Consider the following 15,860-nt stretch of genomic DNA (forward strand, 5'->3'; position numbering starts at 1 on the left):
GGACATACAGGACCCTGCTCTCTAATATGGTGGCCGCTAGCACATAGAGCTTTTTAAGTTTAAATCAATTTTTAAAAATTCATTTATTCAGCTGCAGTGGCTACATCTCAAGTGCTCACTAGCCGCATGTGGCTAGTTGGCTGGTCTCTGCTTTTTCGGATAGCGCAGCTAATAGAACATTTCCATCATTCCCAGAAAGTTTGACTGGACAGTGCTGCTGTGGGATTTTCTTCCATAATTTAGCTCTTATCCTTTTATCCTGAGTACTTAAATGGCCAGTAGAGGTTAGTGGCAAGACCACATGTGTCTGACCCAGGGCATATTGGAGTCTAACAGGCTCTTACACTGCAGGGTTTAGGGTTTGTAAAACGACATAAATCATACGTCCCCCTCTGAGGGCAGCATCGAAAATAATTTTACTTGATTTATGTGTTGTGAGTTTCTTGTTATGTGATGATTCTTGGTATTAGAAAGATGGGCTTCATTAGAAATTTGCTTAGCATAATAAACGACATATAATAATCATGCCACTAAAATCTCCCTGAAACAAAATTATAAATATTTCATCTTTCTTAAGTTATATAAACGATTTATTCCTAGAAAAGAGGGTGCAGTGATGAACCTTAAGTGTCTAAAAAGTTACATGTTGGAGGCTAACAAAAAGGTTGCACCTGTAGGTATTTTTATATAGACTGTCATTTACGTGTATTTTGCAGTTTGAGAAAAATAAGGTGAGTATATTTAGCTCCCTCTTCTGGTATATTATGAGATGAATATTTTTACTTAAAATGGTTTTGTGTATTTTTGAGTGAGAATACAGTTATTAATGTAATGTTCAAGGCCATTATTGGTGTGTTATCCAGTTAGTTTCTTCTTGAATCACCAGGAATGGTAAAATACATAAATAAAGCATGGAAAAACAGTTTGTGAAAACATCACATTTCTGAAGATACTAACTGACCAAAATATATGTGAGCAAACCAAGGCTTCGGTAGCAAGTTAAATTAAATCCAGCGGCTTAATTTGGAATTAATGTCATGTGGCCAGTGATCATTTGCAAATGCCCTGTGTCTGAATATTTTAAAGTTCTAAGTCATGTTAATGTACAGTTGAGTAAAAGCTGGTCCATCCTCCTACCTGGATATTATGAAGTTGTTGCTTCATAATGGCCAGGCGGCCAGTTCTCGGGTTTCAGTTCTGCCACGGAGTGTGGTGATCTGGGGAGAGCTGACCACTTACCCAACCTAGTCTTGCCCTGCACTGCGGGGGCTCTGGCACATCCACATTCCATCCTACCCTGAGTCCTGCCCACCCAGCCCCCAACCCAACTGCCTCAGGCCTAGGGGCACACCCCAGCAGGGAGGTCTGCCCCAGGGAGGATGGACCTGGGGAAGAGGCCTTGAGAAGCTAATTGGGCAGGGAATTCCCTGATTCTAGCTAAGTGTTCTGAGTGTGTCCCAGGAGAGAAGTAGGCCTTGCCCTTGGGCCCCCAAAACTCCTTAAACTGCAGGAAGAGGCACGGCTGGAGGAGGCCCAGAGAGGAGCCCTCTGAAGTGCAGGGCCCAGCACAGGGCGCCATCTTGCTCAGGCCTGAGTTTGCTGGTGTCAGGTAGAACTAAACTGTTCTGTATTTTGGTTTTCTTCGTTGTTGTCTAATGCATTTGCTTGCCCCCACCTAAACATAATCTAATTGTAGGATTCTGTTCATTCGCAGCTTTGGCTCTGCCAGATCTTGCTGAGCAGTTTGCCCCTCCTGACATCGCTCCGCCTCTTCTTGTGAAGCTAGTGGAAGCCATTGAAAAGAAAGGTAATCGGCTGATAGAGGGAATCAGTTAATTTGTTATGTCCTTATTTCATGGGTATTACAATTTATACCTGTCCGTGGGGCATTCGTTAAATAAGCTTCTCGCCAACTTGTGCTAGACACATAAGCTCTTTGTTGCTGTGTCCTGGGGAAACAGCCTTGGTCTGATTCCTGACTCCATATTAACATGTAGTTACTGTATGGAAACTATTAAATTCTCCACAATTTAATAAATATAATTAACTTGCTCCTTCGTGGCCAGACGACTTCACCAAAAGTATTGACATGCCAGCTAGGATTAATAGCAGGAGTTAACTTCCAAGAATATTTGGTGCACGCATCTAGAATAGATAGGAGCTGGAAACTGGAATGTCGTTCTGGCAGCCGGCCCACAGGTTCTCCAGAGAGCTGTGTTTTGCATGCTCAGTCTGTTTTGTGTCTTAGGTCTGGAATGTTCAACTTTATACAGAACACAGAGCTCCAGCAACCCAGCAGAATTACGACAGCTTCTTGATTGTGGTGAGTGTCATGGAGCTAGAAAGACGAATGGGAGACACGGTTCTTACCTTTCTGTTTCAGGTAAAGCACACAAAAACACTTGAACTCCATCATGCAGCATTCTGAGTTTGAAGGAAGCTCAGAAATCACACACGCTTCCCTCTGCCCTATTATGGTAACAGCCCAAACCAGCGCTGACCTTTGATGTTTGTCTCCTGAGTTGGGGTGTGTGTGCCTGCCTGCAGGCATGTTGGCTGTCATCACAGCTAAGAGCCTCTGGGCCCTGCAGGAATTGCAGAGGAGAGAAACACCCTCTTGGGATTTCTCTGGCTCTGCGTATCCACCATCTTTTCTCTGACCATGCATTTGGCTACATCTGATTCATCTGGATCAGCTTAAAAAATATTTATAAGCCTGTGTCATTTAACAAATGTCTCTTCTGACCTTTTCCATTTTCCTCCCCCCCCCCCTTTTTTTTTTCTTCTTGGCCTTCCTTCCTTCCTTCCAAATGCTTATTTGCTTTTTCATGCCATGTTTATATTAAGTAACAGCATGATACTGTTATATTCAATGGTGTGCTGGTAAACCCCTCTCAGGGAGGTGGGGGAACCCTGGTTTGTACCAGTTGCCCACTTCCGTGGTGGAAGTATGCCCGCCGTGGTCGGTTTCAGGCTGCCAACATGTTATCACTAAACTCCAACTCGGAAAGAATTGAGCGTAGTTGGCGATGAGCAGGCCAGCTCCTGCACACCACTGGTTAAAGGACATCAATTAATTCAACCGATGGTGGCGTTACTCTTTGTTCCCTCTCTCCTTTGCCAAACCGAATAAAACTATAAATGTGAATACATTCACTGGCCATCATTCTGGCAGATCATCTTCTGTATCAACTTGTAGAATCCCTCCGATCCTTCATTCCCTCCCAGAATTTTTTTTAGAAAAATAATTTTCGGCCTCACATCATTTCACCGAATTTGGATTTAGGAACCCGAAAGAATGAAACCCTGTTGGGAAGGAAGGTCTTTGAGACACACACTTGTGCAGAGCATGTAGTAAATGAAAAACTCTGAAGTTGAGCAGCTTTCAAATGAGGCAGCTCATGAAAGTTTCTAGAAAAGATGTTTCTGGGAAAAACGAAGATTCTATCTCTGTCAGTAAATAGTTTCATTTGAAATGCACCACCCAGATGTTTGAAGTTTGAAAATAATTTTTTCAAACTTTCATTTTTATTTTGTGCATGGAAACCAGAGTCACGCACATGCAGGGCATGTCCCCTGACAGCTGCAAATCCTGCCTCACCCCCAGAATGGGTCAGTACGAGCTGACTGGCAGAAAGCTGTAGGTGAAAGACGTACCTTTATTTCTTACAGCCTGACCAGAGTGGGAAAGAAACAGTGAATTTTGTCCTTAGCCGGTTGGAGTTGAGATACATGTTTTGGTCAGAAAATTGGTCAAACTGAACAACAGTCACAGGAAATGTTTAGACATCAGAGACCGATGAAATGAGAGTTATTTGAGAAATAGTGGTTAAGCTTTTCAATGTGACTGAATACAGATGATGCAGGCTAGGCTGAGAAAAAAAACCTTCACCTCACCTCTGAGATGGAATACCTAACCAAAATTACGTCAACAGTATGTTTTGACAGGCAGCTTTTCTGCCCCACTTGAGAGCAAATCACACAGGTAGAAAACTGGTTTCCTTTGGATTCTGTGTGAAAAAAGTGAATTTTGTGAGAAGAGAAAGCGTAAACATTATCTAAATTTAGGAGTAGATCCTCGGACTTTTTATAGCTTGAGGATTTTTCAGTCCATAAAAATATTGTAATACCTTGGAGGAAGCTCAGGGTAATCACTTACACTAAAAAGAGAGAGAGAGAGAGAGAGAGAGAGAGAGAAAACATGGCTTTTTTTTTTTAATGTTTATTTTATTTTTGACAGAGAGAGAGACAGAGCATGAGTGGGGGAGGGCCAGAGAGAGAGGGAGACACAGAATCCGAAACAGGCTCCAGGCTCTGAGCTGCCAGCAGAGAGCCGGACGTGGGGCTTGAACTCATGAACTGTAAGATCATGACCTGAGCCAAAGTCGGACGCTCAACCGACCGAGCCAGCCAGGCGCCCCTGGAATTCATGGCTTTTAAACAAACTTGTGAATTACCAATGTCTGAAAAGGATAGATGTGAAGGACAACATCCGACTTTTATTAGTACTTACTAAGTTATTTTATTTCATCTACATATTACCCTTGTGATCTCAGTTATTGCTGATGGCAGAACTCTGATTTACACCCAAATTGTTCCAACTCAGAGGTCCGTACTCTTTTTTTTTTCCTCACTATATTGACCCCCAGTGAATTGTTTCTTTGTTGTTCTCATTTGAATTTTCTCCTGATTGTTTTGGTTTCTCTTAACCTGAAGCAGGTCTTTTCTTTTTAAAAAAATTTTTATTAGTTTTCTTTATTTTTGAGAGGCAGAGAGAGAGACAGCGCGAGTGGAGGAGGGGCAGAGAGAGAGAGGGAGACACAGAATCCGAAGCAGGCTCCAGGCTCTGAGCTGTCACCACAGAGCCCGATGCAGGGCCCGAACTCATGGACCATGAGATCATGACCTGAGCTGAAGTCGGATGCTCAACTGATTGAGCCACCCAGGCGCCCCTCTTTTCTTTTCTTTTTTTTAATGTTTTTATTTATTTTTGAGAGAGAGGGCGTGCCCTCAAGCTGGGGATGGGGAGAGGAGAGAGAGGGAGACACAGGATCTCAAGCGGGCTCTGTGCTGATAGCAGAATGCCTGATGTGGGGCTGGAATTCAGGAACTAGAAGATCATGACCTGAGCTAAAAGTCAGATGCTGAACTGACTGAACCACCTCGGCAGGTGCCTCATCCTGAAGCACACCTTTTCTTTAAAACTTCTCCTAACAGGGATGCCTGGGTGACTCATTCCGTTAAGCATCCGACTTTGGCTCGTGGGTTCAAGCCCCACAAAGGGCTCTGTGCTGCCAACTCAGAGCCTGGAGCCTGCTTCGGAGTTTGTGTCTTCCTCTCTCTCTGCCCCTCCCCCGCTCACACTCTTTCTCTCTCTCTTCCTCAAAAATAAACACTAAAAAAATTTCTTTTAAATAATAAAAGTTCTCATCATAAAGAAAACCCTGTAACTATGGTGATGGATGTTAATTAGACTTCCTGTGAATGATCATTTTGTAACATAAACAAATATCAAATCATTATGTTGTTAATAACATATATAAGGTTATATGTTAATTATACCGCATCTAAAAAAAAAAAAATCAGGCTTTTTTAGCCCCAGCACACCTGTCCACTACTCACTAGATGCCAGTAGCATTGTCCCCAAGTTGTAACAATCAAAAATGTCTCCAGATATGGCCAGATATCTCTTGGGAATTCAGGTGGGGCAACAATTCAAAACCCCAACTGAGAACTACTAAGTTAAGGGAGAGGTGAGCTGGGAAGGGGACTCCATTCCATTGGGAGGGAGGCTGAAGTGCTGGAGAGCTTACTAGTTACCTGTCCTGAGCAGACTCAGTGAAAAGGGAGGTTGCAGAGGGATGTCAACTCTCCCATCCCAGACCCAAAGTGGTGTAGTTCTCACCTAGCTCACCACAAAAGTCATCACGTGACCGATGCCTGTGGCTGTTAGAAGAGCTTGTTAGGATGGTTATAATGCAGAAAAGGGGATTTGCAGAATCATAGAAGCTCCAAGGAGCCTTAGAAGCTACAGTAACAGAAAATAAAATCTATGTCATCAACTCTAGTGGATTTGACATAAGGTGAGCTTATCCAATGACTATTCCCAAGACTTGAAATAAGATGATTTTGTTCAAAGGCTATAAAATGCTCTTTGGAATACATCTCATGTGTTCAGGAAGGTCTTAGGAGAATTAACATTACTCTAAGGTTTTTTATAGCTCAGTCCACAAACATTGAGCAAGCACGTCCTATGTGCTGGGCCCTGAGGGGAGCAGGAAAGAGCCGCAGCCCATGACCTTGAGGTGCTCTCAGTCTAGCAGGGAGACATTTAATTACCGTACTGTCTGGGAAGTGTCATGGAAGAGACGTGGCCCTCCCTTGAGGGAGGGCCCTGCAGAATCCTGAACATCTTACTATCTTATAGCACATCGCCAAATGGTATTGCATTCTTTATGATGAGCAAATTAAGTAATTTTAATTTTCTGGGCAAAGAGACCTAGTAAATGAAGTGTACAGGGTGTGAAGGGTGTGGGGTCCAGCAGCTTGTGAAGTGGACAGAGGCTGTGGAATGTTCCTCGAGTGATGCACACACAGTTTCTAGTAGTTGCGTTCCTTCTAATGTGGATCCTTTATGCAAAGACGTAATATTGTCTCTGCCACCCTTTTAGAGATGCGGTAAGTCCGCAGGTGGTTCTCTGTAGGACACTTAGGTGATATAAGCCTTTACCTCTCCACTTCCTGAGATTAATAATTCTTTTCCGCCATTTCCCCTACCACATTTTCTACCAGATGGAATTTTCTTAGCTTCATTGGTGTTGCGTGATTCTTTTGTAAGTTCTGCCTACATAGTGGGGCGCGTTGGGTCTATGATAACGATGTGCCTAAAGACCTTAGGTAACTTCAGTTTCAACCCGGAGTGATTGATAGTATCACACTCCCTTCATGGCTCTCCAGGACACCACCTTCTCCTCCAGCTTGAACACCTTGGACTGAGTGGATTCCTTCTCCTTCTCTCCGAGGCCACAACCTAATCCAGTCAGTCACCAGGTTATGTTAGTTCTTGATCATGTCTCACACATTTCTAACCGTTAAAATTGGAATTACCAGAAGTGTTATTTTCACTTCCAGCAGCGCCCTTTTCCAACTTCTTTTTAACACCACAATTAATAAAGCTGTTGAAAAATGTAGCATTTTGCTCATCAGCTTACCTCTTGCCCATTGAGTACACACATCTCCAGACACTCTTCCTCAAGGTAGCTGTCACATCACTGGGTGTGCAGTCCTTCAGCAGCAGCTAGATGGTTCTCCTCAGATCTAGATGCCTGTGGTCCTTCCTGCCCCAGCATCCCCTCTTTCTGCTGGACATGGTACCTTTTTCTACCCTGAGTACTCAGAGTGGTTTGGGTTAGTATCACCCCGTTATTGAATTGCCTGACCTCTTTTCCAGCTGAGGAATTTACTGGACAGATGTGCTTGTCTTCTCTTTGTTCTGAGCTAGGTCAGTGCCCACAGGTTAGATGAGTCATATCCTCATCAGAATACTCTGTCAGAATTAGGGGGGAGCGTTCTAAAAATGTTATAAATATTTTTATGACTATTCTTGAGATTGACTGTTAAAATTCTGTATATCTTACTGTTTGTTCAGACACTCTGTTGAGCTAAATATATATTAATTGTGAGATGTAGTATTTAGCGACTCGAAATTTAGGAAATTTAATGGATGTGCATTTTATGCTTTCCTGTGGAGGTTTTAGGAAGCATTTACTCTGTGATTAGCCATCCCTAGACAGAACTCTTCTCAGAGCAGAAGCACCCTCCAGAAGGTATTTGGAAATATTTGCAGGGCTACTTTAGTTTGCCAGGGCTTCCATGACAACCTTCCACAGACTGGGTGGCTTTAGACACAAACCTGTCTTCTCACTGTTCTTGAGACTAGAAGTCCCAGATCAAGGCCGGTTTGGTTTCCTCTGAGGCCTCTCTCCCTGGTGTACAGATGGCCACCTTCTCACTGTGTCCTCACACCGCATTCCCTCCATGCGTGTACTCCTGGCATCTCTGTGTGTCCAAATTTGCTCTTCTTACAAGGATACCAGGGGCACCTGGGTGGTTCAGTCAGTTAAGCATCCGACTCCAGCTCAGGACATGATCTCGCAGTTTGAAAGTTCAAGCCCCGCGTCAGGCTCTGTACTGACAGTGTGGAGCCTGTTTGGGATTCTTTCTCTCTCTCTCTCCGCCCCTCCCGGGCTCATCCCTAATGGCTTCATTTCAACAAAACCACCTCTTTAAAGGCCCGTCTGAAGGCACATGGGTGGCTCAGTCGGCTAAGTGTCCAACTTCAGCTCAGGTCATGATCGCAGGGTTTGTGAGTTCAAGCCCCGCATCGGGCTCTGCACTGACATTGTGGAGCCTGCTTGGGATTCTCTCTCTCCCCCCTCTCTGCCCCTCCCCCGCTTGCTCTCTGTCAAAACAAATAAACTTAAAAAAAAAATAAAAAAAATAAAGGCCCTATCGTGAAATACACCTTCTGAGATAGTGGGAGTTAGGGCTTCAGCATATGAATTCAGCTTATAATGGGGACATTGTTTTTCGTTGTTGTCAACCCAGAGTCTGGGCCTGTGCCCCTGGCATCCTGGGGAGAGGCCATCATGCTAAATGCTTATAACTTAAGGGGCGGACTTCCACAAAGAAAAATTGTTCTGTTTGAAATGCCAGGAGCAACCCCTGTGAGAAACCCTGCTGATAGCCACTGAAATCTTTTACATCTGTCCTCATACTGCTTACTTTTCATGTGTCACAGTTTAGTCACACATACAGAAAATTGGCCCTGCCGATGCATACAATGTTTGAAATGCGTTTTAAAATGTTTCTGTCCTAGATGCCGCCTCCGTGGACTTGGAAATGATCGATGTGCAAGTTTTAGGAGACGCTTTCAAACGCTATCTTACGGACTTACCGAATCCTGTCATTCCAGTAGCCGTTTACAGTGAGATGCTTTATTTAGCCCAAGGTTTGTTTTCTGTTCTGAAAACCTCATTGAACATACAGTGAGATGTGGATGCACATGTAAACTCTATGAAACGCTGCCTGTAAAGAGAGCTGTTTTGGAAAATATTAGTAGGAATCTGCCGCTTCCCTGACACCCTCTCCTTTGGCACAAATTCCCTCCCTTACCCGGGCGTCCAATGGAAGACCCAGACTCTCGTTTGCTTAGGAAGGCTGTCCACATGTTGAAATGGCTAATTGTTAACCTTTTATCAGTACTAACAAAGTTCACTACGTCACTGAAGGCCACAGTGTTCCAAGTGCCATCTTGGGATTCAGGGAACCAGGGACTAGGACCGTTGACTAGCGATGTTCTTACCATTTTCCTCGAGGGGCCATTACAAAATGTGTTGAGAGAGGAGGGCTCTTAGGCTTAGGAGCCTAATGCTCAGTTCAAGTGCTCTGGGGACAGGAAATTGTGGTTCGGAACCTTCAAAGTTAAACCGTGTGATACTTATCTGATGCTCCTCTGAATTAGCCAATCACACTGAGAGCTGCTCAATAGAGGGCAGATCTCTGCCAGCACACCCTCATCCTCTTGTGGTTTTTTACACCAAAAGTTTCTTGCATTTCCATTTGACTTGAGATTTCTCCTTTCTCACAAAGCCTTTTGTAATGAGAACAAATGTGCTGTCTGCTGCTCCTGATGACTTTGTTTTAAAGGACTTTGTCTTCTGTAGCTAGAGCAGAAGAACGTTCTAGGTGTTGAGCTACTGAGATCTAGAGTCTCTTACCGTTTTTTGCTTCTTTCTTTTTTTTTTTCTTTTTAAACTCTGTAGAAGTACAAAGCCCTGAAGAATATATCCAGCTGTTGAAGAAGCTCATTAGGGCACCTAACATACCTCATCAGTATTGGCTTACGCTTCAGTATTTGCTAAAACATTTCTTCAAGCTCTCTCAAATCTCCAGCAAGAATCTTCTGAATGCAAGAGTACTCTCTGAACTTTTCAGCCCTCTGCTTTTCAGATTCCCAGCAGCCAGGTAAGGCGAAAGGAGAGAAGCATGTATTTTGGGGTGATGGGGACAGTCCTGAGGGGATTGATTGATCATTAACCTTATTCTGAAGATACTCGCTCACAGATTCATGGGCACATTTACACCAGACACATTGACTTGAATGTGTAGAAATGAAGATGAGTTCGTTGTTGAGAAAAAAAGGTTTCTAATCAAGCTCTCTGTTTTTGTAGCTCTGAGAATACTGAACACCTCATAAAAGTTATAGAAATTTTAATCTCGACCGAGTGGAATGAACGACAGCCTGCACCAGGTAATGCCTTTCGGACTTCTCAAGTTTTCTCGTGGTTCGTTTTTTAGAGCCTGAAAAATGGTGGCTTTAGAACTCCTGTGGAGTAACAGAAGTTTCTTGTAGAACGAGATCCATAACGTTTTGCCTTGGGATTTAGAGACAGAATGGCTGAGTGGTATCCTACATGGTAAATGTTACCTGGATTTCAGTGTCTGTGGATTTTAGGTGACCTCCGTCTTAGACGAGGGTTGTTGGGAGTGCTCCCCCTTCCCGTCAGCTTTGATGCCTCCCGTTGTTGCATAAATTACGGGGCTCGTTTTAGTTGTTGACATTCTTGTTTTTCTTTCTAATACTTCTAAAGTAGGGGATTTATAATTACTATATAATTTCAAGTATTTTGGAATGTGTGTTTTGGAAGCAGGTATGCTGAGAAATGTCTGTCAAAATAAACATTTTCAATAATGCAAGCAGTATGAAACCAGGGTGTTCACTGCAGCAAGTTTGAGCAAGCCAGACACTTCTTTGAAAGCAGGCTGGCATTCAATTAGCCATTTAACAAAGCAGGAAATGTAGACCATGTTAGCAGTGGATTTAACTTAAACTGATGTATTTTTCTTCTGTGGAAAGTCTAAACAACCTTCCTTTGCCGTATACTGATTAGAAGTTAGCCAACAGAAGCTGGTCATTTAGCATAACGATTCGGGTCCAGTAAGTGAAGTTTCAGGACCAGTCGAAATGTGGCTTGTATCTTAATTTATGCCCAGAGTTAAAATAAAACACCATGCATTTACTCTTCGTTATAGGTAACTCATACAAACTACCAAATTTATCTCTGGATAAACAGGCATAGGGACCCACTGATCAGTGTTAATTAAACAAGGGGAAATGAAGTTGTGCTTTTATAGGTGTTAAATAGCCAGGCTTGGTTGTTCGCAGTGGGATGGTGCAGATTGCGAGAGGCAGGGCTTAGGCTTGAAGGATTGAAGGATGTGAGGATTGAAGGATGGCGTAGGTAACCACTCACGAGGCAAGTATTTGGAAGGGCTGCTGTGGGCAGGCTCAAGATATGGTATCCAAAGGTAAGAGAGGCAGCAGAAATAGTATATAGGGCAAGTGTGGTATGTTCCAAATGTTCCAGATCACAACAAGCAGGATGTTCAGTGGGGATACTCTGAATTGTAGGTGAATGGCATCAGAGCAGTGTGTCAACAATAGCCAAGGACTTTAGCCCAGGGGGTGGCCAGAAGGTTCATCTCATGTAACTACTTGGGGCACTTGTTAATGGATTTGGGAACTCTTTGTTGGTGTTCAGAGGCTGCCTTTTGGCTCAGTATGAAAGAGTCCATGGTCGGTTGTTAAAGGTACCCTGTGATGCGGGGACAGGGGGCAGGTGTGAAACATGGCACTTGAGTCCTTTATTGACTAGGCCCCACCCCAGACTAAACACATGGGCGGGGAATGGAGAAGACTAGTAACAACAAAACAGGACCCTGGGCCAACGGGCAGGGCTGTGCTCTCCCACTCCCTCCTGGCCCATGGTGTACATGTGGAGGTTTGTCTCAGAGGAGGGACAGCTGAGTCCCGCTTGTAGAAAGGGCCAGAGGTGGTGCCGCTCTTCTCAGTGCCCGCCCCTCTGGACACGGGGAGGTAGGAAAGCTAACAGCCAGACAAGGTTTGATAGATACCCACCAGTGAATTTAACCGGAGTATCTTAAGAGTATCTCCTACATACCTGGGAGAGTCACGGGTGGAGTTTAATTAGTCTGGTGTAAGCTGGTTAAACGTCCTTATCCTTTTCAGTTCGATTCCACCAAAGAAAGCATTCACGTTCATCCATTTTCGTTATGCGCGCTTCGGACCGCCTGCTGTGTCATAGACCCTGGTACATTCTTCCAAGAAAGTGGTGTGCCAGTTTCCCAGGCGGGTTCGTTCTGTCAGCGCTGTTGAATGATGAACACTGCACTGAATGTTTCCGAGACCATCCCAAGATTCATGCAGCCTCTTCAAGAAAATTGAACCCGAGTAATCTCTAAACCCTAGTTTGAGCTATTTTTCCCTTTGTGTGGTATCTCTCAGCTATTGTAAGGAATGTGTAGGCCCTTTGGAATGAAATAGAGGCTTCGTCGTCCCTCACTTGTGGAAACACACCACCTCCTTCAGGAAGAACGTCGTCCTGAACACCTTTGTATTCAGGGGTGGCTTTGCCGCAAATGATTGGCAGGGCACTCTTGGTTAGAGAAATGATTTCTTAGGCCTGGTGGGAATCCGACATTTTCCTCGAGTCCTTCATCATTGCCCCAGCGTGTGCTATTACCAGAGGGGTCTGGAAACGCAACACCAGTGCATCTCCATTGAACAGTCTTAAATCATTCATTTGAACTGCCTTTATTGTTGTGAATAGAAATAAGTGCTTGGAGGGGAGCCTGGGTGGCTCAGTTGATTAAGCATCCAACATCAGCTTGGGTCATGATCTCGAGGTTCATGAGTTTGAGCCCTGCGTCAGGCTCTCTGCTGACAACTCAGAGTCTGGAGCCTGGTTCGGATTCTGTGTCTCCCTCTCTCTGCCCTCCCTTGCTCGCACTCTCTCTCTCAAAAATAAAAATAATCATTAAAAAAAAAAAAAAAGAATGAAGTACTTGAATGATTTTAGGGGGAGACAGGGAAGCAAGGCTATCATGTAATAGATAGGCATCTTTTGTAGTTTTTACCTGGTAAAACTTGAGGTGATAGGCAAAACTGATGATGACTGAGGCAATGTGTCAATTCCTATAAGACCATTAGCACACAGGATCTAAGTGCTAGGCTCTAGGGTGCTTACTCTGAATATAAAAAGAATTTTAGAAATGTGATGGGTACTTGGTAGGATAACTGAGTAGACTGAAAAGGCTTGTAGAAAAAAATAGGACTTGAAACGGGCTTGGAAGAACTGCTAGAGTTTGAAAAGGGAAAGAGGAAATAGTATTCCAGTTCGACGAGGTTCAGAAGTTTAATCAAAATAAGTTGCAAAGTACAAAAATAATGGCTGGATACACCAGATTTGAAGAGGTAGTAAATGTTTGTTTTTTTTTTAAATTTTTTTTTTAACGTTTATTTATTCTTTTGAGACAGAGAGAGACAGAGCATGAACGGGGGAGGGTCAGAGAGCGGGAGACACAGAATCTGAAACAGGCTCCAGGCTCTGAGCTGTCAGCACAGAGCCCGACGCGGGGCTTGAACTCACGGACCGCGAGATCATGACCTGAGCAGAAGTCGGCCGCTTAACCGACCGAGCCACCCAGGCGCCTCGAGGTAGTAAATGTTTTCAATGACAGTGTCGTGGAAAGCATCATTTTAGAGCCAAAGGCATAGTCCAACGCTTCATTTGCTCAGTAGGAAACTGAAGCGCCCCCAGAGGTTGAGAGCTCTCCCTGGTGCTACCCAAGCAACGTGTGCCCGAGCTGGGTCTGCAGGGGGGACCTAGTCCTGGACCCCAGCCTGCTGCTTGGTGCTGCACCTGCTTCCTGGGTTTTGAGAAGCTTCATGAGCAATGGGACTGCTTTTAGTGTCTAGTCCCAAGTCCTCTGAGGTTTCCAGTAAGAAAGAAACTAAAGATAGATGATACTGGCTTCTATGGGTCCCCATATAGTGGGGAGCCCCACGGCGGCTGTTATAGCTTTGGGGGCTAAAACTCAGAATCGCTCTGTCTGCCTTGCACTGGTAAGAACAGTGAGTCAAATAGATCTGCTTTGACTCAGCTCTTGCTACTCATTTGCCAAGTTCCTATCAAGTAAGTTAGCCATTCCAAACTGTTTTCTAGTCTGTGAAATGGGAATAATGCCTCTCTCTTGGGGTGGTTGTGAGATGTAAATGAGGTGATAGGTACTGCTGCTCACCACCCTATAGCCTCTCTCTCCTGTTGCCCAGCTCTGGTTTTTAAGGACCTCTCAGAGCACCTCCCCCCCACCCCCATTCTGCAGCCCCAGCTCCCGAGTCCTGTCATGCCCTTCTGTCCACTGAGCCCCCATTCCCAGCCAGCAGAGCCAGGCCTCCAGGTACCTGCCTGGGCTTCACTGCTAATCTGCAAAAGACACCCTCTCCCTTGGCATTTGCTGCTCCATGGCTGCACTGCTTGGCGGGAGGAAGGTACCTTATTTAGTATGATGCCCTTTCCACTGTGTGCAGCTTGGTGAGTAGAGGGGCCTGGATTTCAGTACCGGCTCCCCCTGCCACATGCCCTTAATGCAGTGCACAGAACGCACAACTGAACACAGCCCCCCCGCCCCGCCCCCAGCAGTCCCATCCACTTCATTTCACAAGTAGGTCTCTCCCTGCTGGGTGTGCAGTGTAAACCCATTCAAATAGGTCTTTGCCCTTAACACCTTGTCTTCTTAAACTTCACTTTTCTGTGGTGCTTCCTGTTCTTTTCATCTGCTCAGCTACATTCCTCAAGGGCAAAGGCTGCTTCTCCTGTTGAGCTCCTCCTAGCATAGAACGAAGCACAGCATAATAAAATTTGTAAAAACGTTTTGATAAACTAACCAACTTTCAACACGCTTTGGCACACCCACTCATTGAATGCATCCAGCAAAACTGAAGCAAGGATCTTCCCTATGTTTGGAGGGAAACTAAGGTTTGAAAGGTGGAACAGAGAGTAAGTTCTCACAACTTTGATAGTCTGCTGTTCCCTTTGTTACTAAAAGTCTTAAAAATACCTAAAGCTGAACAGCAGGTTTTCTTGAATCATTACGTGTTATGTTTACCCTACTAATATTTAGGTAGCTAAAGCAGCTTTCTATAGGGCAGCTAGGGTAAAATTGGGACCATTTAACACAGGGTGCCTTTGAATGAAACCCATTATAAGTGTATTTACATATTTCAGATTTCATGGATATATTCAGAAATATTAATGCAGCATAATTGAAGTCTAATATTGCACCCTCAAGCCCGGAGTGGAAAATAAATGACTCTTTTTCCCTCCTGCCCCTTCTACACCTGTCAGAGTTAATGTTTAACCACTGGCGCATTGCAAAACATTCATCCTGAAGAGCCTGATTCATAAATCTTGTTTTAAATGCACTGGGCTTGGTTTTCAACCAAGACTAAAGCAAGCACTAAGGTAGAGGGAAATGACTTTCAAAGAGTTTTACTTTTCTCTGATTTATTTTTTATTGGGTTTAAAATGTGGTCTGACATTAGAGGGTTGTTTCAAAGGTGAGAAATGAAACCTTGAAAAAACTTGATATATTTAGATGGGTTGGAATAAACAGAGAGGCAAGCCATACTAGGTTTTATCATGAAATAGGAAGTTTTGTTTGTGCTCTGAAAAAGAAACCCATTTCAGGGTGTGTATATTGGTGGGGTATAGGTCAACTTTTGTTTTCACAGTGCTGTCTTCTCTTTCTCTGCAAGGACAGCATCTGAGAGGGAAGGAGTACTTTATTCTGCTGAGCAACGGTCCCATCTTTTATACATTTCGTAGAATGTATCGTATATAAATCTGGATTTATTTAGAAGTTCAAATGGACGTTTTCCTTAGTGCAGGGTCATTAAGAGCACTGGATATGGAGTAAAGAATTTGCATCATACTGAA

The 15,860-nt window shown here is 44.1% G+C and overlaps 1 protein-coding gene across 3 annotated transcripts in view; it reads left to right on the forward strand.

The window, feature by feature from the left end:
• Nucleotides 1-15,860, forward strand: part of PIK3R1 (phosphoinositide-3-kinase regulatory subunit 1) — an 86,531-nt gene that overhangs the window by 55,192 nt on the left and 15,479 nt on the right. For all 3 annotated transcript variants that reach the window (XM_042940438.1, XM_042940441.1, XM_042940440.1), the window contains exons 3-7: nt 1,715-1,807; nt 2,249-2,323; nt 8,879-9,010; nt 9,825-10,026; nt 10,233-10,312. In XM_042940438.1, the coding sequence (XP_042796372.1) occupies nt 1,715-1,807; nt 2,249-2,323; nt 8,879-9,010; nt 9,825-10,026; nt 10,233-10,312 (582 nt within the window). The remainder of the gene's footprint in view (nt 1-1,714; nt 1,808-2,248; nt 2,324-8,878; nt 9,011-9,824; nt 10,027-10,232; nt 10,313-15,860) is intronic.

This window comes from Panthera leo, chromosome A1 (genome assembly GCF_018350215.1).
Source record: "Panthera leo isolate Ple1 chromosome A1, P.leo_Ple1_pat1.1, whole genome shotgun sequence".
Classification (NCBI taxonomy): Eukaryota; Metazoa; Chordata; class Mammalia; order Carnivora; family Felidae; genus Panthera; species Panthera leo.